The 26,086-nt window shown below is 34.9% G+C and overlaps 1 protein-coding gene across 1 annotated transcript; it reads right to left on the reverse strand.

Annotated features, from left to right (window-relative positions):
• Nucleotides 1-692: 692 nt before the first annotated feature.
• LOC124637066 (zinc finger protein basonuclin-2-like) lies at nt 693-23,556 on the reverse strand. The gene is made up of 2 exons (XM_047173386.1): nt 23,353-23,556; nt 693-4,693 (listed from the first exon to the last, which is right to left on the reverse strand). Exons 1-2 carry the CDS (start codon nt 23,359-23,361, stop codon nt 1,517-1,519), a joined length of 3,186 nt encoding a protein of 1,061 aa, XP_047029342.1. The 5' UTR covers nt 23,362-23,556; the 3' UTR covers nt 693-1,516.
• Nucleotides 23,557-26,086: the final 2,530 nt, after the last annotated feature.

The following is a 26,086-nucleotide window of genomic DNA, read 5'->3' on the forward strand; positions in this document are numbered from 1 at the left end:
TTTTAGCTCCGGGCTGTTTGCGAGATGTTCTTTGCCTATATTTATTATCTGTACCTACCTACATAGTTTGCCAATATGGCGTCTTTTTTTGTTGCTTGCTTATTAACATAAAATTAAAATTTACGAGTTGATTTTAGATTATTAGCTCAAAGATTTGCTGGTTTTCTAACACTATCTATCAAGTGATTTTTTATTAGGTTACTTGGTTAGACAGAAACTAGGATTAGGATTTAATTACAATGGAAATTTCTGCCATTTCATATCTACCACGACTATACGAAGACGTAGAGTATTTAGATTTTAGGGTAAGTTCGCAGATCGTGCACTTAGCGACACAAAAGTGGTTCATATAAAACTTGAAGTAATTTTTATTACTCTACGGCAACTGTCAACATATATTTTTAACCATGTCTGTTTGGAAGAATGTAAGGGTTTTTGCCCAAGATATGTCCCGGGGATTATAACCCTATAAACGTTAGAAGTTTGTTTCAAGGATCGACATCTTAAATACTTTTACTTATAAACATAATTCAGGAGATGTTTGTGAATTCTAAAACATTAAAACCTTGTTTTTTAGGGGTTGTTACTTTCAATTTCATATTGATTAAGATCTCTCTATGATACATTTTTATCTGGTAATGGACTTAATTGTGTTTTGAAGAAGGTTTTGGGAGATAAAGGAAAAACTTTAAAAATTTTCCAAACTTTTTATTACATACTTATTATCGTTTGGCAAAAAGGAAGTATATATGTTTTATTTACACAGTACAATCTTAATATTATAGTGTTTTTAATACTTTTTGGTACTTATACAATTTAAGGTAGGTATTCTAATATTTCACATTACACGTAGACTTGATTGAGAAACACCAAGAAAATGTACAGCAATAACATTGAAATTATAATTTGACATATTTTAGCACCAAAATATTAGGAGATATGATCAAAAAACTTTTTCACAATATAGTTACGGGACTTAATGCAACGAGGCATAAAAGAAAAAGGATTTAATATAAAAAAGATAAATAAAAACAAAGGACGAAGCCGTTTCTTTACGTAAATTAACATGATACATAACTTGTTGCGATAATTTCGTTTGTGCCAAAAGACCAAAACATAATTTAGACGGAAACGTTCTATACTTTCACAACTATACATCATTTAAAATTGTAAGTACTTAATTATACATTCGTTACTAAATACATCAGCCAAAACTTTGTACATTACACTATTATTTATTTACATTTTTATTGCACGATTTATTACTATTGGAATGTTGAATTACAATTAAATACTATCTATGCTATAACACATGGAAAAATCTAAGCGATCTACGTCAATATTTACACTGCAAAAAGTTTAAAAACAAACGACTGAGCCGCTTTTGTACACATACCACACCATATCCTACTGAGAATAAAAAGGTACTGGTACTAACTTTACAAGACTATTTGGTGAAACTAAATTAAATCACAAATGCACTGGAGATTCTACTACACAGTCAATTTTGTTCAGGTCACGAGGGATTTGCGTGGATTCTACCATTCTGTCTGCGGGACATATGAGACTCATAATGCATATTCCTCTTAGTTCTAGAGAAGAACGCAGCGTTGCAACCGCTGACCGAACACCGGTGCAACGACTGCACGTGCACGGTTTCACAATGATGCTTCAAGCTCGTCAGATCCTTAAAGTTATCTTTGCAACCCCGACATGGATAGCTCCCATCTTTATTCGGTCGTGGTGCCTCGTCTTCAACACAATAGTTAAGCTTTCTCGAATGCGGTGGGGAATAATTTGGTTGACAGCCGAAAGCGTTCAGACTTGGAGGTAGGAACCCTAATGGGATCGGAGGAAAATTTGGGAGCATACCAAACGGTGTAAAGAGGAACGAATGCTGTGCAAACATGTCCCTGTTACTAAGATAGGATTCTGGTAGTTGCAGATGGGGATACGGAGTTGGGAAAGGCAGCTGTTGACTCAAATGGTTCTTCAGTTTATCAGATTCTTTCGCTCGGTAGTAGATGTGAGATTCAACGTAAGGAACTGCACGCTCTTCCTCATTGTACCTTGAAATCAATTCCATCTGCTCTCGTATTTTGTCTAAGAAGCGAGAAGACTCTTCAGATATTCTGTATTCTTCAATCTTTCGATGTAAACTCATGTTCGCACTGTGACGGTCTTTGCTTCGTTTCGATGTAAATGCAGCTCTACAACCTTCCACGTTACATTTGTACATAAGCTTTAAATGCGCATTTTGGTAATGAGTCTTTAATACGTAGATGTTTTGGAAAATCTTTCCGCACACTGTACATTTACGGGGATTCTCATGATCCATAGGAACATCAGTAGTGCTTACGAAAAATCCATTGTCAAAGTGGCCAAAAATTTGACCGTGACTGTCTTCGGCGTTATAGTCAAAACTGGACACAGAAGAAGAGGGTGATCTATCGGAATAGTCTATTGAATCGTTCATTGACAGATTGTACGGGCCTAATGAATGAGTATCGTGTTTCTTAGGAACTGTTGGAAAATCGCCTTTAGAAAGACTCTCAAGGCGTTTCAATGCATTTTCTGATGAAAATTGTTCTTCATTCGGTCTATTGTCAGCAGGCTTGTAAACTTCTTGTTTATCAATTGGTTCTTCCTTTACCCTCAGGTCTTGAATGTTGTAGCTCATATCGGTAGGTTCGTCTTTGATAGTTGGTGTTTCTGGTTTGGCTTCGCTAGTTTTAGTATCTTCGTTATGAGAAACATTGATGCTCTCGCCGTTTGCCTCACTTTCCTCAGTTTTTACTCGTTTTAAATCAACAGCACTTTCATTTTCCTCAGTATCAGGGTGATCACGTTTCTGATTTGACGTACCATTTTCAGAAATGTAGTGATTATGTAATCGAGTAGGATTAAGGTTTTTGCGTTTTCTTTTCATTACTTCAGGACTAGCGGTTTCATCTTTTCTATTGTCAGTTACTTCGTTGTTATCACTCACACTTCTTTGATCAAAGTCCGTTTCTGAATCATCTATGGAACCTATGGACTTGTTCAATGTAGAATAATAGTCACTGGTATCAATGTGTTCACCATCTTCATCATCGTCATCACCAGCAACAACTACGATACCGTCATCTTCATCAGACTCGCCTTGGCCATCTTGGTCTTTGTTCTCTACAGAATCAGACTCACGACGCATTGGCTGCGTGTGATCAAAGGATGGCGAGAAGTTCATGTTCATGCTGTTTTTGTAGTCTAGAGGTATATTTGACGGGAACTGACCCATATTATGTGGTGGGTTCAAAAGGGGATATGAACCAAATGGGTGCATAGGATTGATTACTGGAGGAATGTTCAACCCTGCCCTGTGAGGTGAAATAAGTACAGGATGAACTTGCGCTGTTCTTCCATCGTGAGGTGATATTTTTCTTCGGAGATGCGGCGAATGTAATTTAGGGTTAGGATTCGCACTGTGACGGTTTCTAGATCTTCTCGAACTGAACATCATGCTGCAGCCTTCGACAGTACATTTATGCATTTCACGAAGATGCACAGCAGAGAAATGGATTTTCAAAGCTCCTTTGTCACAAAATGTTTTTAGGCACACATTGCACTGAACACGCTTTTTACCCGTCGCTGGATTGATAAAGTGCGTTCCTAGATTTAGCGGCATTTGGGACGCACCCCATTGTCTTTTCGGTGGGCTGATGCACTTTCCAAGCATCATGTTTCTAGAGTTTTGTGCGACTTCTGCGTACGAATCTTTGCTTAAATTAAGAACATTGTCATCTTCAGGTTTGAGTTCATCTGATCTTCCTTTACCGTTGCTATGTATTTTATTTTCTGATGGTTCTGTAGGTTTCGCTGACATTTGAGGTAATAGAGCTTGAAGTGAAGCTAAACCCATAGGGTTTTGACTTAATGCAGCTACCATTGCTGCTTGGTGATTAAATGTCGAGGGCATTGTCATTGGTGGAATAGGCAAATTTGTGGGTAATGGGAAATTAAAGAATTGACTTCTCATTAGGTCCATAGTTGCCTTTTCAGCTGAGCCTAAATCGTAGGGTTTTCTGCTCTCTTCTTTGTCATTGTTCTCATGTGGTTTTTGTTTACGAAAATCGAAGGGTTGCATATTTTGCAAGTGACTTAAAGGTGATGAGTTAATTGGACTAGTAGTTGAGAGAGGACTGGATGAGGTAGATAGGCGAATGCTGTGATTGGGAGACGCTTCGGCTGACGATACTCTATGAGAGGGAGACTGAGGTACTGGGGTCGACCTATTATGACTGGGCGACACTGCTTCTTTCTTTACTTCTGTAGTGGCTTCTTTGGGGCTGCTTCTGGTTTCTCTATCTTGAATACTTTTGAGATAATCGTAATGTTGTTTCGCTTCCATCATATGTTGGAAATATTTCAGAGATTCATCGTTGCGGACGTCTCTGCCTGAATGCTCCATTAGCCTTCTGAACTCAGCTTCCAGCTTTGATTGTTCGAATGCCCTGGTGTCGAGGTATTCTGGCCTTTTGTCATGCTTCTCGTAGTTAGCTCCCGGTGGTGAAGGAAGACCATTCTTCTTGTAAATGGGGAGAAGAGAGGTCTTATGGAGGGCTCTCGCTTCTTGGAGCTTAAGGATCTGTTGGAGTGCCATGTTGTGCTCCGGTCCCCGACCACTCCATCTTTCGGCGTTACTTGATTGCGATTCCTGAAACAAGAAAATAAATACTGTTATTTTTGTGAATCACATGGAAGTGTATCGTTTAATGCAAACGATGGCGGTCGGTTATGAAGTTAATCATTGTTTGGGATTTCAACTTAACATTTTTTGCGACCTCATGATTAGTTTTCCTTCTATAATTGAATATGCAAAATCGCAAATCATCAGTTATAACAATTCCGGTAGGTATCCGAAGTTTTGAAAGCGTTTACCGTCTATAAACGAAATAACATATCATGAGTCGACTTACAAAACAGTCCATTTAATAAAATTATGAATGAGCGCGGCTAATTCTAAAAGATTATCGAGTCTAGAGCAAGCCTTAAACACTGGTTGCTCAAATCCCTCTTCAAAATAACTATCAGGCCGACACAAAACCACACCTTGCGTTTTCAAAGGCTAATATCAAATTAATTCTCAGAACTTGGAGCAATTGGGTAAAATTGTGTAAAATGACGGTTTCGAGCCGACTTGAGAATAGAAAAGTGGTTCTGTGTCGCGTGTTTGAAACGATTTAATCCGAAAACTAAATTACTATTCATTTGGTAAGCATTCGGGCCGCCTCGCGATGTCAAAGTTAAGTTTTCGAGTTAATTCAACCACTCCTTGCTGCGTTTGAACAGGTTCCTATAAAAACTTGTACGTAATTATTATTGTGATATCGTGAGAAATATACGAAATTGTTCCGTAGCAAAACGCTTCGAACAATTGAATCTAAAATAACGTGATTTATTACTATCTTGTAACTAATCTTGAAGTGCTAAAACATTGACAAATGAGTTGTATTATGCTAAACAATTTATTCCAATAACATTAATGTTTATCAATAACAGGCACATTTAATCTACTTAGCAAGAAATTTAAATGTTTCATACAGGATAAAGGACTACAAACAATTTATAAAAACCGCATCAAAAAGTCACTTAAATATCTATAAAAAACCACATCTCATTTAAAAATTCGTTTAAAACCATAATCACTGGCAACACCCAGCATTCACTTATAATGTACTTGATTGTCGCTTTTTAAAACAGTTTGTCACTCGATTACGGCGTGTAACCGATGGGGTTGCCATATCATTATCCGTTTCCCCGGAATTATATTGTCGTTTGTACCCGGCGCGTCGGGGGCAATTTCGTAAAAGCACACCAATTACAATGATTCCTTTTTCTATTGCCCCAAAACGGATAAACGTTGTTTTAATAAAGTGTCTTTTAGAAAAATATACGTCTGAGACTTTAAAGTTATGCGGACCAGTAATTATATGGAATTTTGAAGTCGTTTCGGGCTTTCTAAGTCGTTTCGTAAAAGTGGGATTGCTTTTGTGTCGTGTTTGTCAGAAGTTTTTTGATATCGTTATTGTAATCGAGGTCTTTAAAGAGTTTAAGAAAATTAGAGTCGTTTTGTGTGATGATATAATAAACGACAGATGTTTAGACTATTTGGAATTTTTGAACTATTATTTTTGTATTAGGTTGCAGTCATAAAGGATTGCAGCTGATGAATTGAGATTACGGGTATAATGACGAAGATTTCAATGTCAAAAGTATTGCATACAATGTTGTTGAAATTAATTTCAGCGTCTCGTTACGGCGAGTGACCACGAAACTTGCCGTTAACCTCATCATTATTTTTTATCATTATCATTAGCCCAAGGCGTATCATTAAAGAATCACAGCGTAAAACTCATGCGCACGATATACTTTAATTATTTTTTTCGCTTTACGTCATATTTCTGCTACGACCGCTACGAATGCGAAGAAATTCTGCTAAGTTAAATCTATTCTAAGATCTGACCTTTTATGTAGCAAAGCCAAAGTAAATCGTAAAATGAGAAAATAACTTAATTTAGTTTTTACAAAGCAAGCCACTCCTCCGACAGAATCGAAAAAAACAAAAACAAAATGGAAGTCTAGACGGCGATTTTTTGCGTTTACTTTAAGTGTTTTCTTATAAGGCGGTCACAACTGTGGGAACGGAACGAGTAATTGTCAACAGTCCACAAAAAGGTTGCAAGACGCAAAAAATCATTCAAAGTCGCGATGTTAACCCGAGGTGGTTGACCTGCAATCTTAAGCGTACACCCGAAATTACTCTTATTACTTCTTAAAACGGACTATTTTCCGACGCTGTGAGTGAAAAACATAAATTTGCACACATATCTGACCCACGCCTACCGGCAGAGCAACGGACAAGCGGACATATTTCATGGGATTTTTTTTGAATGTAACATAACAAAGTGTATCTTATTACCTTGATATATGGTCTTATTTCAGTTGGTCGGGGTGATGTTTTATTTTTTTTAATGTGTACGTTCGCGATCGTTTTTCGTTGGCGCTCTGTCGTGACATGCCATATTGTTCAGGGCATGATACATGAAGTAAGTAAACAGGTTTGTGTACAGTGAAGCACAAAACGCATTGCCATTTTGCTTAATGACCGCTTAAGCACGCACCTGAGTTGCACCGCCCCGCTGTTTTCTTGTGGGAAATATTCAGTTCTATACGGCTAATTTAAATTTGAACCATATACTTCCGTACATGTTGAGTTATGAACTGTTTTATATTCATTAGTTATGAACTGTTTTATATTTCTAATCATCGTCTAGACAGGAGCTTTAGCAATATTTAATCCAATTACGAAGAAAGTCAAATAAAACTAGCCTATGAGGACGCGTAGGCCTATAATACCTATTTAAGATATAACTTCATCTTTGATCCGTAATTACCAAATTAAAAACAATATCATGTTCTAAAGTGCAAAGATTATGAATTGAATTATTGTTAACGGTTGACGTACAACTAAATTTAATATTTTAAATATTTTAAGTATTTCTAAATCTAGCATAGTAAAAATTATAGAATACGAACCGCCTCTGTGCCCAGCAGTACCTTCATACTTCGAATTTACCTTACTAACTAATAATTATGCACACATAGGTAGGCAAGTAGGTGAAGTGTCTTGCCTAGCAATTTCTCAGTAGTTGGCCCAACACGCCAATTATTGGCTCCAACTTTACGGCCATTGTCCAATATTGTGTACTTACACACTTACTTCGAAACATCTGTTTGGGTTCCATTTTTGAATACATAAGGGTAAACTATCAGGCCAGTATTTTGCAATTTTTATAGGCTCTTTTATTTAATTACTCATGTACTCTGTAAGGAAATTCTTTTAAGGTGATATTTTTTTGAAATTGGTCATGTAGATTATTTTAGACTCGTTTTTTTTTTAGAAAAGCTCAAGTTTTATATACTTTAAAGGCCCTAAAAATATTTGGCAATACCTATTGCCTTTAGCAACTCTAGAATAACAAAATAATTACTAATCCGCCTTAGGCGAAGTTAATAGAAAAATTAAGATTGAAAATCACTCTAACATTCCGAAAAAGCTCTCATCAAAATTTTTAGGGTGTTGTCACTAGCTAAGTAAATACCTGTCCATATAAAACGCAAATACAAAACTAAAGCATTGTAATCACAATAAAATGTATTCCTGTCTATGTCGACATCAAACACAGCGATTGTATCAATATTTGTCGTGCATTCAACAATGGTATGATCCGTGTGTGGGTGGTCTGTTCTTGTATGTCTATTAATTTAATTATCATTATGTTGCAGTGTACTATGAATCAGTGTTGTAGTGAAAGGAGGGCCTAAAATTGAGTTCTTAGTGCGGTTTGAATTTGGAAGATTTTATTTTTTTATTTATTTCCTTAAGCTACTGTTGAATAATGTGTAAGTTGGCAGTTTTCAGCCATATTTTGTGTACATAGATGACTTTATCACTTCGGATCACATGAAATATTTTACGCGATCATCGTTCGAGTTAATGACGATGAAAAAGTATTGAAGATTTTACATGACGAACACTTTAGGACAAAGAAAAAAAAATAAGTGCCTTGTAATATTAATTTAAAACGTTATAGCCCTATTGCACATTATTATTAAAACTGCAAGCAAGCCGCATAAAAAAACAGCAACATTAAACAGCATATTACCTACATTTTTCCATCAACCGACATCACGACACGCATTAAACCGTATTCTTACGAACACAAAATAAACAGGGACACTATAATCTGTCCTCATATCCTATCAGGTTAACCATTTTGATACAATTTAGATTCTATATAAAATTATCGTGGCGTCTCGCATGGACTTAATACACGTAATAATAGTGTGGACAAGCCCGGTTTATCTTAATCTCGGCTTAAGGCGCCTTGCATCGTTATGGGTATTAAATAATAATTGGATAAGCCAGGGGTCAAGTATCGATCGGATTTGGTGCGTCTTAAGGAATTTGACACGAGTAAGGAAAAATGGATTAAATGGTGTGACATGGTTGTTTATGTTGATTAAGGGATTTAAGTGTTTGGGGGAAGAATTTGACCGACATAAAAAAAACAATTGAAGTTTTTGCTCTTGGCGATTAATGTAAGATTAATGTATTGTATTTACGGTAAAGAACATATTGAAGATCACTGTAAGACATTATGAAAAACTATGTATCGGTAGCTCAGGATAATACACTTTTTACATAGAGCCTGAAAAACATTATGAAAAACTGTGTTACAGTAGAATATGGTATGGCGAAGACATTTTGTTACAGAGAGCCTAATCATTTCATGATAATAATTATTGAGTGTGATGTTGAGACTTATGTAAAGTTACAAAACCAAAAATGTTCGAACAAATTCGATGGTTTTTAATAAAAAAATATACACAGAGAAGATAGGGGAGAAGAGATGGAGCAAACTTTACCTTATAATAATCATCCTCCCACCACCGTTTCACAAACTGAGTGAGTTTCGACAAATGATTTTCACTACACCCACTCGTTGCACAAAAACACTCTTCAAATTCACTAAACATTGTTCCAAAAATCTAAACACATTACCAAAAAAAAAAAAAACTAAAAAACACTGGGACTAACGTGGATACGACACAAGTTCTAACGTGGATATGTCGCTAGCATAAAGTGGACATGTCGCTGTACTAACTTCGGCACGATTTGATGTCTAAGCCAAGACTAATCCTGATAATCCCGTGACACAATATTAACACCTTAAGGACACAGGGTGGGGGTTAAACCACCACCTAACCCTAAACCTTACCTGGGTAGAAACAATAAGGTTTTATGACAAAGCTCAGTACTCATTAGTTCTTGGTATTTTTTTTTGTAAAAACAAATGAATGGGTTGTGTAAAGTTTATGGTTCTGAATGGGCTGTCGTGTGATTGTACAAGGGTGGTTTTTAAGTCAGGTGTGCGGTTTTAATTTATTTACTTACTAAGCACTTTTTTTTTTGTAAAAAATAGTAATATCAAAGAAAAAATGGACTAGCAAAGGAACATTATAAAACACGGATCTAAATTTTCATATACTTTAATATATTGGTTTAGCATCTTGGTAAATAATACTTTCAATTTGATTATAATATCTTTCTTTGTATATTTGAATAGGATGGAAATCAACAATATAATATGTAAGTAATTATGAGAAATCAAAAGTGTTAAGACATTTACCGAAAGAGAAAATCTATGAGTAGAATTAAATACATGATATTGAATTTATTATTACCATAAATTACATGCTAATTGGCAGTTAATTATTATTTTACAGGAAAGGAAAGTTTAATCAATAAAATACTCAATAAAGTTTCGTCTATCTTAAAGCCCAAAATATAAACAAAAAGTTTTAAATTCAATGTAAAATTATTCATGTGTCGTTAAGCAATAGTTCCAAAAAAAGAGATGATATGAAAACTTCAGTTAACCATACAGATGCCTAGTATTTTAATATATTATATGGCCACTCCTTGCATAGAAAGATTTAGTAAGTACCACGGCAGCATAGGTACATACAGTGACCTGCCTCCTAACACGTTTGTTACAATTTCTAAGAATGTTTTAACCCAAAACATATTTTAGAACAATACACCCATTAGCATACATACTCCGCAAAAGGTACATTTTGCAAAAATACCAAATAGCCAAAAATGTGCACACTTTTTAAAATAATGAACAATAGATTTTTAAGAAAAATTACCGCCTTTGAAGATGACCGTATGTGAGACATATAGATAATAAAAAATAATAAAAAAAACAATGGCGGACGGTACATAGATAATAAAAAAACAATGACGGAAGGCGTCACGCCCTACATACAATAGGTGTATTCTCCTTACTGATAAGCAGTGTTTTGTCTTTTTTCACGTATTGATGGATTTTCGGGAAGTTTCGTCACTGTTAGGTATTTCCTACCTATTCTCTCTTTGTTTTCTTAAAGTAAATATTAAATGTATGTACCTATAGGCGTCATGAACGCTTAGAATATGACATGCTGTTGACTAAACAGTCGTCCGACAGTTGACCCGATGGTTGGCAAAATTCTATTTTAAAGAAAATTGAGATTCTAATCAAGCTTTTAAGCCAGTCTGATACTGGCTAAATACCTGATCTTTGTAATGTGTACTACCTTTTATCGCAATTCATCTTCATACTATGAGTCCAATCAAACTCATCATCCTCCGAGCCTTAATCCCAAACTATGTTGGGGTCGGCTTTAAACAAACTATCGGCAGACTAAAAGGTTGTAGTGTGCGCGGGCTTTTAAAGTATTCAACTAAAGACATAGTAGAATTATACCTAAAACTTACTGTATAGTTTCATAATAACTTCTGCTTCACATAATAGATTAATTATTCACACATCACAAGCAATAAATTAGCAGCGGTAAACCTAGAATTTCAATAAACTAATAATTGGGTTCTACATAGAAGAGCAAATAATAGCTTTGGTTGAAGACCTGGGGCTATTTATATAGGTCTATAAAATCGGTTGGGCAATACAGTAACCCTAAGAAGTTGATTTATTGGCCACACATGCCTTTGACGGTGCCAATAGACGTCTTGTTGACATACATTTGCCTGAAAATTATGGCTAACTGTAAATCTTACATACACATGTATTATGGTTTCGTAGATAATCCTAGATAAACGAAGTTATTCTGTAGTTTTGAAAAACAAACTTTTTCGAAATAAAACCTAGCAACGAAAAGTAGACTAAATAATTGAAGCTAAATTAGGTAAGTAGACGCTATTTGCAAATTAATAGGCAGAGTAGATATTTAAATAAGAAAAAAAATATAACAATTTTAATTTTCTTCTTTTTCTTTTAAAATACAGTAGAATCCGTTTATTATGACTCTGCTTATATTGACCAACCGCTTATTGTGACGTAATTGTACTTGAAGTTTGGTTTTCACTTCAAATTCTCTAAAAAAGTCAGATATAATGACTTCGCTGACAGTGACATGTCGTTTATTGTGACGCATTTTTAACAAAATTCGTCACAATAACCGACTGACCTGCATCCTACCTTCAACAATAATCGGGAGAGTAATGCGATATCCGACGACATGTTCTAATTCAGGGGAAAAATGTACAAACATGTGTATTTATTGCATATTATTTCTATATTATCTCTCTTATTGTTTTTGTCTAGTTAAATAATATTTTTTATTTTCTATGAAATGCTTTGTATGACGTCCGTTTAATATGACGTTTTTGTAAAGTCCCTTTGATGTCATTATAAACGGATTCAGCTGTACTAGGTATAGAAAACGCTCCATTTCCATCCATCTATACATATTTTCAGACGAAAAGCTACCAAACGCACAAACTATGTAGACTGCACAAATATAAACCTACATAATTCCGAATCTGATACAAAGGTACAGTCGTAGCCATAATTCAAAACGCTCGACGAAAGCAGGTTTCTATCACTTCACTCATCACTTACCATGTCAAGCAAGGTACGCATCAGATACGGACGCCTGCGGCCCACAACACCAATAATATAATTTTGCACCTAATAATTTTGAAATGCAATTATAATTTCGCGTTGCAATAATAATTCTATAATGTTTCTTGGCATTTATTCGTCCCAGTGTATTTGTGGGCGTGGGTTTGTCATTCCCCTGATTGATTATACGATTGATTGATTGTATTTTGACAGAGACTTTTTTACTTGACTGTACCTTGTTAATTAGTTTTAAAGTTGAGTAGGCAAGATGGATGGGTTCAATCGTTTATTTGAATTTGAAGGCTTTATTTTTTTCTTTGTAAAAAATGATGCGGCTTCTTAACTGGTGGAAAAAAAGCATTTTGATGCTAATTTCGGTTAAACGTCAAAAATGGTTTTATTTTAATGACCACAAATATATTATGTTTTGTTTTGCTTCCGCGAATCTCATTTTTTTAATAAAAACAAAGCTTTTATATCAAATTATTCCACTATATATTAATTAATCACAAAATATACTATCCCTCGTGCAGAATAATAAATAGTCTAGATAAAACTTAAGATTCAGAATATTTAATACACGCTGAACCTGATTAACTCCAACTTGAACTTAAGTCTTAAAGTTAAAATGAAATTCGTAATTGTTAATCCTTTATAGGCATCTAACAAGAATAATAATTATTGACGAAGTAAAGTGAATAGAAATTCGATTACTAACAGATATTAGATTAATTAAGTTTAATTGTAATTAAAAGTACTTAAGAATTTCTTGTTTTTGTATGTTTCATGGTTATGCTGACGCCTTCGTGGATTATCATGATGATTTTTACCGTTCGTATGTAGGTACAAGTGGGAGTGAATTCTGCTATATTATATGTTTTTATTGCACCATACCTTTTTGAAAAACGTAATGAATTGGACTGTTAACCGAGGTGTTTATTATGACAATGATAATGAGAATTTTTACAATAATAATTATTGTAGAATGATTGTAGAGTTAGATAGTTTTGTGTACCTTTTTGTATATAATATTTCATATATAATATTTTTTTATATATAATATTTCAGGATTACGAGGAAGCATCACTATTTAAAACATAATATGATATCGATTTCTTATAATTTAGCATATCTATGACCCCGCTGAAATATATCTTTGGCTACACGACTTTAATACACAGTTGCTTATAGATTGTTTTTGTAACTGACTTTATTTCACTTACATTCCAATTAGTTATTTCTAAAACATACTTGTTTTGTTTCTCATAATTCTAATAGAGGCTCAGGTAATTACTACAGATTTCGAAACTTTACCAAACAAGTTACCACCGAAATGATATTTAATTACTAGGTGTAAATCACAACAGTATATTCGTCATATTGATACGATCGGCTTGTATGATGAGAATAGGGTTGCCAAATATTATAATAGCTTACTGGCTAATTAGCTCTTTTCTACGGTTTCATTTGCATCTCGAAGAAATAACGTTACCTAGATAGATAAAAAGTAGCATGGGGTTTAATATTATTAATTATAGAAATATATATTTTGCTAATTATAGAAATATATTTAATGTACAGAATTACAAAAAGATGGTTTATAATAAGCCACAGTAATTTCATAGTTAAATCTTAGGTATGTATATAATGCAAGGTAATTACTACTTATACTAAATGTATGTCTCTTCCAGACCTCGGGACTATAGAGTCCCGGATTTTTGGGAGGCGAACGTGGGGCCGAGGCCAACACGCTGAAGCCCTTTTGAGACAACTTTAATGAAATGGTGACACAAAACCGACGATTATCCCCGTATACACTATAGAAATGTACCCAAGGACAATCCCCGGTTCTGTGCTAAACTATTGCTAACTATGGATGAAAACTACTTAGGCTATTGTGATGGGATGCTAATGGACTAGGAATGGGGAAACTACGGGAACTATGGCACCTGCCGATGACAATGTATTAAATACATGTTAAAATGGCAGGTGGAGACTCGCCAACTCACTTACTGGGCCCCCGGGAATCAGTCACTGAAAAGCAACAAGAGGGCAACAGGGACATGAGCGGCTGAGAAGGGTGAGCATACCTCGGCGGACTTTAAACGCAGATCACGCGCTCCCTGTGGGTCCAGCATCACCGGCCCACTCGCCACTTACCACGAGGCACCTACCCTCCGAGCAGGACTAACCTTGCTCTAGCGACTCCACTCTGACCGGCCGATGAAGGCAAGCCAAGAGGCGGGAGACCTATCCCCCGTCATGCTTCACTCCGGCAAGCCGGAGGTGGGGGACAGTATACTCTCCCTGGAGCACTCGGATATATAGCCCCGCGGGGTCGCTACTCCCCGTCATCCGCCTCAGATGCCCTGCGGGGCCTACTTATACTATTATTAACACAATTATTAAATACTTGTTATTAACAAAGACTTAAGATATTAAAGCGACCTGCCCGAGCTAGGTTTATGTAAACCTGTGTTTCAGGCCATTATGTAAGTAAATGATAAAAAAAGTTCCGTTTAGTAGATATGCCACAAAAATGATGTATGTCGCCTATATAATGCCGGTGACATACATCATGCAAATATCTAAAACTTTTCCGAACAAAATGTTAGTTATGTGATCATTCTACTTTAAAATAAACTTATAAATAAAATATAAATTACACTTTAAAGGACATAAATTGTACTTTTTTTACTAAAGCACAATTTTTTGCCATTTTTTTGTGATATTATCTATTTTTGTACCATCTATTAGTAATGTTTGCATGTTTTTCTGGTGGCTGGTAACCCTAAATGGGAGTTACCTTTGCACTTCGTCAATGCAGCTGCAACACTGCTCACCCACTTTGTTATTTATGTTTGAAGTTCCTAATTATAGTGTTTGCTGAGTACTTGTACGTTAGACAATTAATTGTTTACCTAATGTTGTGAAATTGTGTGCTGAAAATTGTTTTGTTTGTATGTTGTATCCTTTAACGGTCTAGCTAGTGTGGTTTCTAAAATATGTTTTTATGTAATAATATAGGTAGGTCTGTTATCATCAACAAATACTTTGCATGCAGTAAGATGAAATGTATTCAGACAATATAAATTAATATATCACCATATCTGAAACATATTTTTTTTTGCAAATAAATTATTTCTATTCCTGTAACTACCTATGTGACGATTAGTTTAATAAATGCTTAATAATTTTTAATTTTGGAGAGTGAGTGAATTATTCGCCCAAGACTGATACCTATTCCTTTCTAACGTACCTAAGTATTTTGTTATGTATTCTGAAGTTATGATCATTAATTAATATGACAGTATTTTTTATGCTCCACACAATAATTGTAAAATTACTCCAAAACAACAATCCCCTAGCTTTCCCAAATTTTTGTTGACAAAAAATAATAAAACAATATCCACGCTTAAAAAAACAAGTCAACCGCATCGTTCATAAAGATTTACATATATTTACACGCTATAAAAATGCCAATCCGCAATTATACGTACTATTAAAAGATAATTTTTCATCGTGACCTCATAAATTAATAAAATAATTGCCCAAAAGGTGTGAATTTTCGATCAATTTTATGAATTATTTAATTTATATTAATTGTAGACTTTTGACAAAGTCACGACTTTTTAGCGAAAGTTGGACAGTTTTTTTTACGATTCTTCATTTGTTATTAGGCTGGCAACATTAAAGTTTAAAGAAATATTAATTGCTTTGTTTTGGCACCAAAAGATAGTTTTTTTTTCGTTATAGGTATCTGTTTAAAATAAAATATCAGAATTACTCAAAAATCGAAATGGGCTTAAATCCCACCTACCTACTATCTGAACTGGCTACCTATCGGAAAATTTTATCAGGTAGGTAAGTCTTAAAACGACCAATCTTCTTTTTTTAAAAATCAATTCAAATATAGGTCAAAAAAGTTCAGTTGCCACAATACAAAACAAAAGGTAGCTAAAGAAAAACGAAGTGTTACCAAACTCGAATAGAATCTAATCGGGATTCAAATCGATGATCGTATCGATTAGCCGGCTGCGTGGGCGCAGCTCTATTGTTAGAACTTAAGTTCGTTAGGGACCGTGTTGCTATTATGTAGTTTATATTAAGATTTATGTTGTTGCGAAAGTGATGTACTAGGGACCTATATGGTTGTGGTGGTTTAGAGGTTTATGTTAGATACCTACATGAAAATAGAAAACTTATCCATAGGAACAACACAAAAGAGAATGAACAATTTCTCAGCGAAAATAAAATCTCAGGACAAGTAAAATTCGCAACATAAACACAGTGGACTCGATGGTGTACCAGATTTTTAAAAATACCTATTCTTTTTCGTTTGACAAGGTTCAGTTCAGATGAAGTTTAGTGATCAATACATAATTTATAAGCTTAGACGTCTTTTCTATGTGACAAAAACGCTTAAGTACATAAATTGAATTGTACTTCAAGATCTGTTCTAAGAAGTAATTTTGGAAAATTTTCGATAGATGATGTGATGTCAACTTTTTTTAAACCGATTTAATTGAAATAAATCTTAATAAACACATATCTATTATGGATATAGTTTATTACATATACGTATTTAAGGCCAAAATATTGTAACCTCCCACACAGTACAAAACAGCTGTAACTGCTCGTTATATTCGTACAAACGAGTAATTAATCAATTTGTAACACAATTTGACTAGTTCTATTAATTAAGAAGAAACAGATTTTATAAGCTATAATAATGGCAATCAAAAATTATTAATAAAAGGCGCTTCCTTATAAAGGGCGCCTTTTTTGTAACAATTATTTTCAAGGTCATTTTAAAAGTGTTTACCATGACTATACTTTAATTTGGAGAAGTATATACTTACTGCTAAACTGAAAATGGTAAATTTTCACGAGCCCGTGAAAATGCAGATGTAATTTTTGAAGTGTAATTATTTATTGATCTTTCAATTTTGAACCAATAGTAGTATCAAATGTAATCCTAATGGCTCGCTATGGGACTTTAAAACATCGAGCATTGAGACATTTTCAAGTGAATGAAACCAAAATCAATAAAATCTAATTGAAACACAAACTAAGCTTTTAATCACATCTTCTCACGATTCCTAGTATTTATTAGTTCATAGTTTCTGTTACAGACGTCCTTGAACCACTGACCTTGACCTTCATCGATTTTCCGTTTGACCTTGTAATGGATGTTTTCTAGTCAATAGTGTGAAAAGTTTTGAGTACATTTTGACGAAAAGGTGTTTGGAGATTACGTAAAATAATGTTGTCATGTAAAGAAGATTTTTGTACTATAGGTACTACTGAATATGATACGAAAGTACCACGTAGATGCCCGACTTCCAGCATTTTAATTTACTTTAGTCAGAAGGAGAAGGTTCTATTTATCCTCCATTTCATCTCTATTCGTGAAATAAGAAAATATTTCGGTATCCTCAGCACGGCAGGAAAAGTTGTGAACATTTAGTCCCATTTATTGTTAATAGATGGCGTTACTATGTTCAATTAGCAGTAACTTAGTGAATAGTCAGTATGGCATAATTATTATTTTACTACGACAGAATAAACTAAATAGCCTTATTGCCTATTTATTATTTTTATGAAACACTTACGGACTGGCTTCATTTCTTTTCAGCTATTTTATTTATATTCTATAACCAAAGCATTTAGCTTCACTATACCATTTCAAACTTCCACAAAACTGTCAATATTTCTTCCTCAAATTCAGCGAATTCTATAGTAAATAATATTCACATTATTTACCTACCTCTGGCTTCAAATCCACGCTGTCAGTTTATATGTTTGACAGGTTGCATTCATAGCAAACATTATCTATGTTCGACATGACAAGAGACATTGCCTTGCCACTCTCAGGTATGGCGTTTTGAAAATTAATATTAGAATGTACTAAAGGCTTAATAATTTTGAAAGCCTGTATTGTGTGTGCTGGTATTTTTGATTGATTACGCATTTGTTAAATGTGATTATTAATGCACTAATAATTTTAATCGGCAATGGCAGATTTAGACGCATTATTGTCAGATTTAAAAACTTTTTTGAGATTCTCTAGAGTATTGTTATTATCCTTTTGTCCTTTAATTAATTTATCAGTATTTTGGTGTTGGAATAAACAGATTTTTTTAGGATAATAAGCATTTTATAGTACAAGCTTTGGGACAGACCAAAAAAAACCTTACAAATCCAACCGCTTTGAAACAAAATTCTAACACCAAAATCACGCAAATTTTTATATTTCCTTATTTAGATAAAACCCGTCTTTACCCAGCCCATCCTTAATCCACTCTCCTAACAAACCATGGGACGTTCTCCGGGAAACTCAATCAGTATAATGGCAAGCCGCGCAAACTATGCATTTTGTTGATCACCCGCGATTTATTTCAATAATCCACCTTGCGGTAATGGTCGACAACGGCCGGGAATATTATATTATACTACATTACTACAGGTTTGGTATCGCTCGAAGAAAAATCAATCTCTTACTTCGTAACAAATTATATGGATTTCGCGGGAAGTCAGTCTTTGTATGGATTAAAACTGTTGGTAATACTGCCACGGAACGTATAAAATCACAGAGCTTCGAGAATTATATTGTAAAAAAAGAAGAATAGTGTAGGTATTAGAAAAATTTAGAAAAGAATGGCACAATTAATTTTGGGATTTCGAAAATACTTCGGAAATGATAATGACCCTTTGATTATGAGCCCCTAGATACAGTGGATTAGAGGAGATAGAACCACTTAATTATGACCCCCAAAATAAGCGTCTACCATTGACCCCAAGAACTATTTCGTAAGTTATACTCTTATGATATTGTTTAAAGGAGATTCAGAATTTGAAGAACTGTTCTTGTTTAATTAATTTCATTACTGAAATAGGACAAGTGGACATATTGAAGCTTCAGTGAGCCCGCGGTCGTCAGGCCGATCCTTGCCTGATCTTTCCCTGGTCGTGTCAGATTGCCATCCCATCGAACTTTGAGAGTTGAGATTTCACGTGTTTCTGCTTATTCTCTTGTGCTCTATATCCTAAGCTATGGATGCTTTTCCGTGCCTATTCAATAATTTATAAGGTTCACAGACATAATCATAAGTATCTATTGATGACATACTGTCTGAACTGCGACTATGAATAAGTAGCATCAGGGTGTTAATTTTTAGCTTTTCCCCAAGTTAAAGATTTTCAACGAAAAAAAGACCTATCTCGCAAACATTTGCACCACCATTCTTCCTATCATCCAAGATACTTGAACAAAACATCTTATTCGCCGTAACGTTTATTCCAGCCATTCTTCAGCTATCCCCACACAATTTCATAATACTTAGCGTCGGTCGCGACAGCTTCGGGTGTGCTCGGCAAGACTCGGCTGCCCGCGGCGCTCGGCGGCACTGCGAACTAATGGTATCACGCTCACGGCGCGGGCGCATCCGCCATCTGTACTGGGCTTAGAAGTCTTGGCACTGGGATATTGTGTACCTTTGTAATGTATTATAGCTTTTTATATTGAGTTGCTTTGTTTAATGGAAAGGCACGTTAATTTTGTGTCCCCTGTGTCGTTGGGAGATATTTGGTAGTTATTTCGGGTCTGGATGAGGTTGCAAAATCTTACACCTAGTCCTATCAAATTGTCTATTTTCTAATTACGCACATTTGTACTTTGATAATGGCAAATATCATTTGGCTAGTTTTCTAAGTTACTTTTGCATTACGTTCTTATTTAGCGATGTCTAACAAAATGCGTGCTAATGTTTTTAATTTTCTTTCTGCTATTTCTATACCAATATTAAATTCACAAGTACACCAAAAGTTATTTGAATAAAAATTTATGACAGTTGTCTCCCGTCCACTCGGTCGCCTTCGGGCTTGCTCGGCTGCAGTACGAACTAATGGCGTCACGCTCGCGACTCACGCGCATCCTGACAGCACCGGGTGTGCTGCTGAGGTGAAACCTCTTGGAATATTCAGAATTGGATATTATTATAATAATTTTCTTTTAGTAACAAGAAAAAGTAATAGTTGTGATGAGTTTGTTGTGACACATGAGTTAAGAATATCTTTTAAAGTATAATTCAATAATCTATGTAGAGACACGAACCCCATATGAGTACCTAATGGCAAATGCCAAATTGTAGTAGAAAATCAACTGAGGCCGAGTTAATCTGATTATTATTTGGAAAAACAACATATGGATGAAGAGTTATCCGTAGGTACAAACAAAGTGACAAGTGTACAATGTTTTTTTAAAACAAGCGTGGGTGACGCTCGCGGCAAAAGCAAGTGGTAAAGAAAATAATAACTTATAATTTTAAACGCTCAGATTTAATAATATGTTATTAACATAAACTATCAAATATTCATATAACATTTTTTTATAAGTTCTTAAGCTTTTTTACTTAAAACTTTTTGACGGAATAGCCCAAAGGGACAATTATAGGTGACTTATTAAATGTTTAGAAGTTAAACTCGTACCATGGATGTACCTACAAAATTGTCCGGCGGACATTGGTGCTAAACAGAAAAACTGTGGACAAAATTTTGATAGAGATAATAATATGATACTTAGGTACTTGTTTTAGGCATATTATCGATACGTTTTGTCAGTGTTAACGTCCGACAAAAGGAGCTTAAAATTGGCCTGTATTTCATTCTAATGAGTTAGATGTTTGATATGGTCTAAAGTTAATTTAATAAGCTTTCATACATTTTTAATTTAATTACTTTCCTGATTGCCATAAACTACCTAAATGTAGGTAGGTAGGTACTGTACCTAATCATAGATAAGTCTAATATTCAGCCTAAAGCTTCGGGTTTTAATCTTCCCTAAGGGAAATAGTCAAACTTAAACATCATCTAGATAGGTACTTATACTTATGACAGTACATTATAAACATTAAGTTTTATATCAAACCAACATAGAAGTGTCTAAGAGATCTGCAAGGTGCAACATGCAAAGGTATACTCGACTGTTAACTTGCATGAAGCGTTTTGTTACAAGTAATATTTTACGCGCTTTACACGAGTTTTTGTAACATCAGTCGGGTATATCATCGTTGCGTGTGTTACTTATATGTGGTCTGTTTTTGTTTTTTTTTTTGTTTATTAAGAGTAAGTGATATAAAATGGCGCTTTAAAGATTTCAAGCTTAACTTGTTTTAAGATCATTGTGCATCTCCCGGTGTCACCAGTAGGAACTAGGTACTTGGTGCACCTGGGTAAAGAGTGAATAGTCTACTTCGGTAAATGTATATGTAACACTGAGAAATTTTCAAATAGGTTCAAAAACTCCTGAAATACTTAATTAGGTACGTTCCACTTAAAGAGTAGGTGTTATTATAGACTTTTGCGAAAATGTTCTTGTTTGAAAGGTATATTTACAAGTCTGTAGTTTTAAGATAAATATTGCCTCAGTAACAAACAAATACCTAACTAAGAATTTTATAAATGACACATAAAAAAATACTTAGGTAATGCAATGCTATCCTTGAACGATGAATACATTATCATACGAGTACTTATGTTAATATGCATAAACTCATAATGCAGTTCTATATTTATATTTATTTGTTATAATAAATTCATACTAGTTTGTTACAAGAATCGTATGTAATTTGCAAAACAATACTTAGATAGGTACTCTTCGTAAATTAATTGCTACGTACACATTAACGTGTGTTATAATGTTTTATTTATTCAAAGTAATAAATAATAATATAATTCAAGAATATATTGTGCTGACCTAAAATTATTATTTTAATTTGTGTGCATAATTCTTAATACTCAACTTTAATTAATATATAAGATTAAATATATTTCGCTAATTACCTAATTGTAGCTATCCGCGTCCCGAGGAAAATACGTTCCGTAGCCCGATAAAATCTACTAGGCTCTAGACTATCTGTGTCCCTAAAATACCTATAAAGAAAATGTAATAATCAGTCTATCGATTACCTACAACTTCAAACCATTGACAAATCCAGAATACTTATTATTAAAACAAGCTTTAACTGCCTTAAATAGTAATAATGTGCAGTTGAAACTCTCCAATATTTAATTTAAATAAGAATCTCATAAGATAACATAAACTGTCACATGTCATCCCACTGACAAACACGCGTAAGAGCAAAAAACGTTTTTCTCATAAACAGTCGCAACCTTGCTGTAAGTATTATAAAATTGGCAAAAAAAGAAGTAGGTACTGGTCCATAGTTAATAGTTAGGTATCAAACAACTTCATAGTTAATGTACCTAACTGTGAAAGACTTTCGTTTTTCAAAATCAATTCTTAACGAGTCTTTTTTAAATTTCTTTCTAGCTCCTATTGTTCTTCCAAAATTAATTACAACCAGCTTCGCAATACTTAATGAATACATTCGTATCTATAATTAAATTATACATTGGCCACTTTGGACGCCCACGCGTGGGCTTTCAGTAATAAATAATAGCAGCTGATTGATGTTTCACAATCTTCTGATACGATGATTATTTATTTACTATGTGTTGGCGGTATGTTTGCTTTATTTCAAACAAAATCCATAAGCACAGGCTTTTTATAGCACTCGAAATGAAGTGCTTGACGTCAAAATCTTTAGGCATTCATGCTCTGAGAAATTTGAAGATGAGATGGTCCCAAACTCCCAAATCGCTAAAAGTTTTTGATGCTTTATCAAATATTGGGGCCTTAAAATAAACTTGGGCGTTGACACTGCCAAAAGCTTTATAAAAGCACTCCAGTTATTCCATCATTAGAATTTTTGTTAGTGCTCAAATATTTCTGGACACCCATAAAAGTCGTGTGAGAACATAAATTTGGCAAACTAACCTGAATCATGAATGCTTCTGGTGACTGTCTTCCACACAAACAAACATCAAACGACACTGAGCGTCACTTCACAGTACATTTCACATGTAATCCTTCACGCTATACATGTACTAGGTACGTACAACACACAAATATATTCGTGATTATATCGTGAGGAACATATACAAAGAGCGACGTTAACACGACCGCCTAACAGTCGGTGAGACCGGACACTGGGCTTCAGGCGCCGTAGAGCGGGATGAAAGATATGCGGGGGGACACATGCATGCTGAAGGATGCCAAAGGAGCCGGGCAGATGCGACAGGACTCCGGAGAAAAGAGACGACTACACTGCGTGACATTTGAAAACTGTGTCTTTACAGCACCTATAGCTATGACACGGGAAAATGGTGCCTATTTTCTTGCGCGTAGAACTGAAGATGATTAGAGCAGGCTGGCGCTTACGGCGTTTCATCCATGGCGTGTAAATGTCCTCTAATGTGTCGCGCAATCCGGAGCGCTAGCTTTAAAACTAAGTTGTGTAGAGACGAGTATCGCGCGCGCGTGCTCTGTCGCTTCGGTCGTCTGGCGGGCGAAGTGTGTGTCGCGTTTTGTCGCTTTCGGAGCGGAGTCGCGGCAGTGCGAGCGGGATGGGAGCATGTAGGCCGTGGAGTGGGAGGAAGACGGGGAGGTGTCACCACGAGCGCTTTTTAGGGACTTAAAGCCGGATGAGCACAAACAGAGGCGTACTGCGGATTTGTAATGTGACGTTTTTGCGCATATGTGGCCTTTTCAGTACGCACTTGTGCTACCGACTCTGAATTGTATCCTGCGGTTAACTGTTTGTTTCAGAGGAACTGTTTTGTTCACTGAAACTTTGGTTATGAAAATAAACATGGGCTGGTCTTAATATAAATTGCTTAGCAGAATTAACATTATGATCTGATGACGCGTTTGTGGTTCTGTTTTAAGACGGATACTAAAGACGTCAGCCACATACCGATTTTTTCTTCTCGAAGGTCTCGTTTTATCCTTACATGCATTTTATCATACGTCATAAAAACACGAGTTTCTGAGCATCGATTTATCAGCGAACAGGCAAAAGGCGCCGGCAGCAAAAAATGCAATCTCATTACTAGAATCTTTCCAAAGCCACTTGTGCGATGACACTTGGACATTGGGTGCAAAAAGTGACTTTTCAAAGCTCATCCAATTTTGGCACAAAGCAGTAGCGCCACTATACAATGATCAGAATGGCATTCTGACAATGAGATTGTGACATTCTCGGTTTGTCACATTGTAGCCCACAGGGGTTGCATTATCATCGGTTGGGTACCGATTTAAATAACGTATTGTAGTTTATTTTTTCCACTGCGAATGTCACTGACCACCCACAGTGAAATAGCGTGAAATTGGGTAGAGGATTAACTGCCGGTAACTTTGCTGATCGTGATTATAAGATTAGTGTTCTGTTCTTTTGTGGTATGAAAAGAGGTTTTGTTTAAATCAATTATTTTGTTTGTACTAGGTACCTATGTTTGTGGTTTGAATCGTTACCGAATAAAATATTTTTATTATTCAGCCGATGTTTAAGCTTAGTAGGTTTTATTAACGCAGTCACACAGTAAGCTTATATTTGTATGATTTTTAGCTAATGCAGGTATCTGATGTTACGTTTTAACCTAACATAAGTAGGTAATTTACTTCTCAACTGTGTATTAAGGTTTGATTTAATCATCAAGAACTATACTTACTACATATTATTTGAGATAAAGTTGGTTTGAAGTAAGCTAGCTTTTCGTAGTCCTATGTTTTTTGAAAGCTTTTTTCTTTTCTTTCTTTTGCTTCTTAATGTTACCAGTATTTTGACGATAGGTAGCGCTGTGTGTTACGTTTCGTCTCTAGAAATTCCAAGTTCTGTATATTTATTAAACCTGTAATTTATACATTTAGATCGGCTGTATTTTTTATCGATTCTCTTACATTATCGTGATCAGTTTAATGTTTCATTGCTTTGTAATGCCTATTATCATATGCATACCGTATTATGGCTTTACAAATAGGGTTTTTTTCGGACATTCAGAGATTTAAGGGGGAAGCCTGTGTTCAGCAGTGGATTTCCTGTGGCTGAGATGATGATGATGATGATGATGATTCAGTGAATGCATATTTTTTAACCTTCAGTAACGTCAGCATATCGACGTTTACATTATTTTTGCAATTGTTTCAATAATACGGCACTCATTAGGTGCGTCAAACATACCGGTTTCAACACATGTACAGTCAGATAAACAAACAAATGTATGCAGTCTTGTATTGCAGTATGTAGAAACATTTAGTTTATTGTTTTCTCTTATTGTTTCTATTTATAACTGGATGGGTTTCAAAGTCAAGAAATAAATTCATTTCGTAAATAGGTGCTGAAGAATATTCATCTTAGTTTTTTTTAGTGAGTGCAGTTTTTTTTCGAATTGTTTTTTTTTTTGTATGCTAGAGTTAAAAAAAACGTTAGGTAATTCATAACCTAAAATTAGAGTCACATATACAAAATACCTATATCGCATAGAAGAAAAACGTTTACTATAATTCAAACAACAGCCACAAAATTATATCAACCACGCATACTTGTACATATTTATTTTCATCATTTTTTCTTCACAGTACTTCCACATAATGTAGTTTTAATAGCTCGCTTAGACAAGTGGCTTACGAAACCCAGGGACGTTATTTATTACAACAATTACTATTGTTTCGG

Source organism: Helicoverpa zea, chromosome 15, assembly GCF_022581195.2.
Source record: "Helicoverpa zea isolate HzStark_Cry1AcR chromosome 15, ilHelZeax1.1, whole genome shotgun sequence".
Classification (NCBI taxonomy): Eukaryota; Metazoa; Arthropoda; class Insecta; order Lepidoptera; family Noctuidae; genus Helicoverpa; species Helicoverpa zea.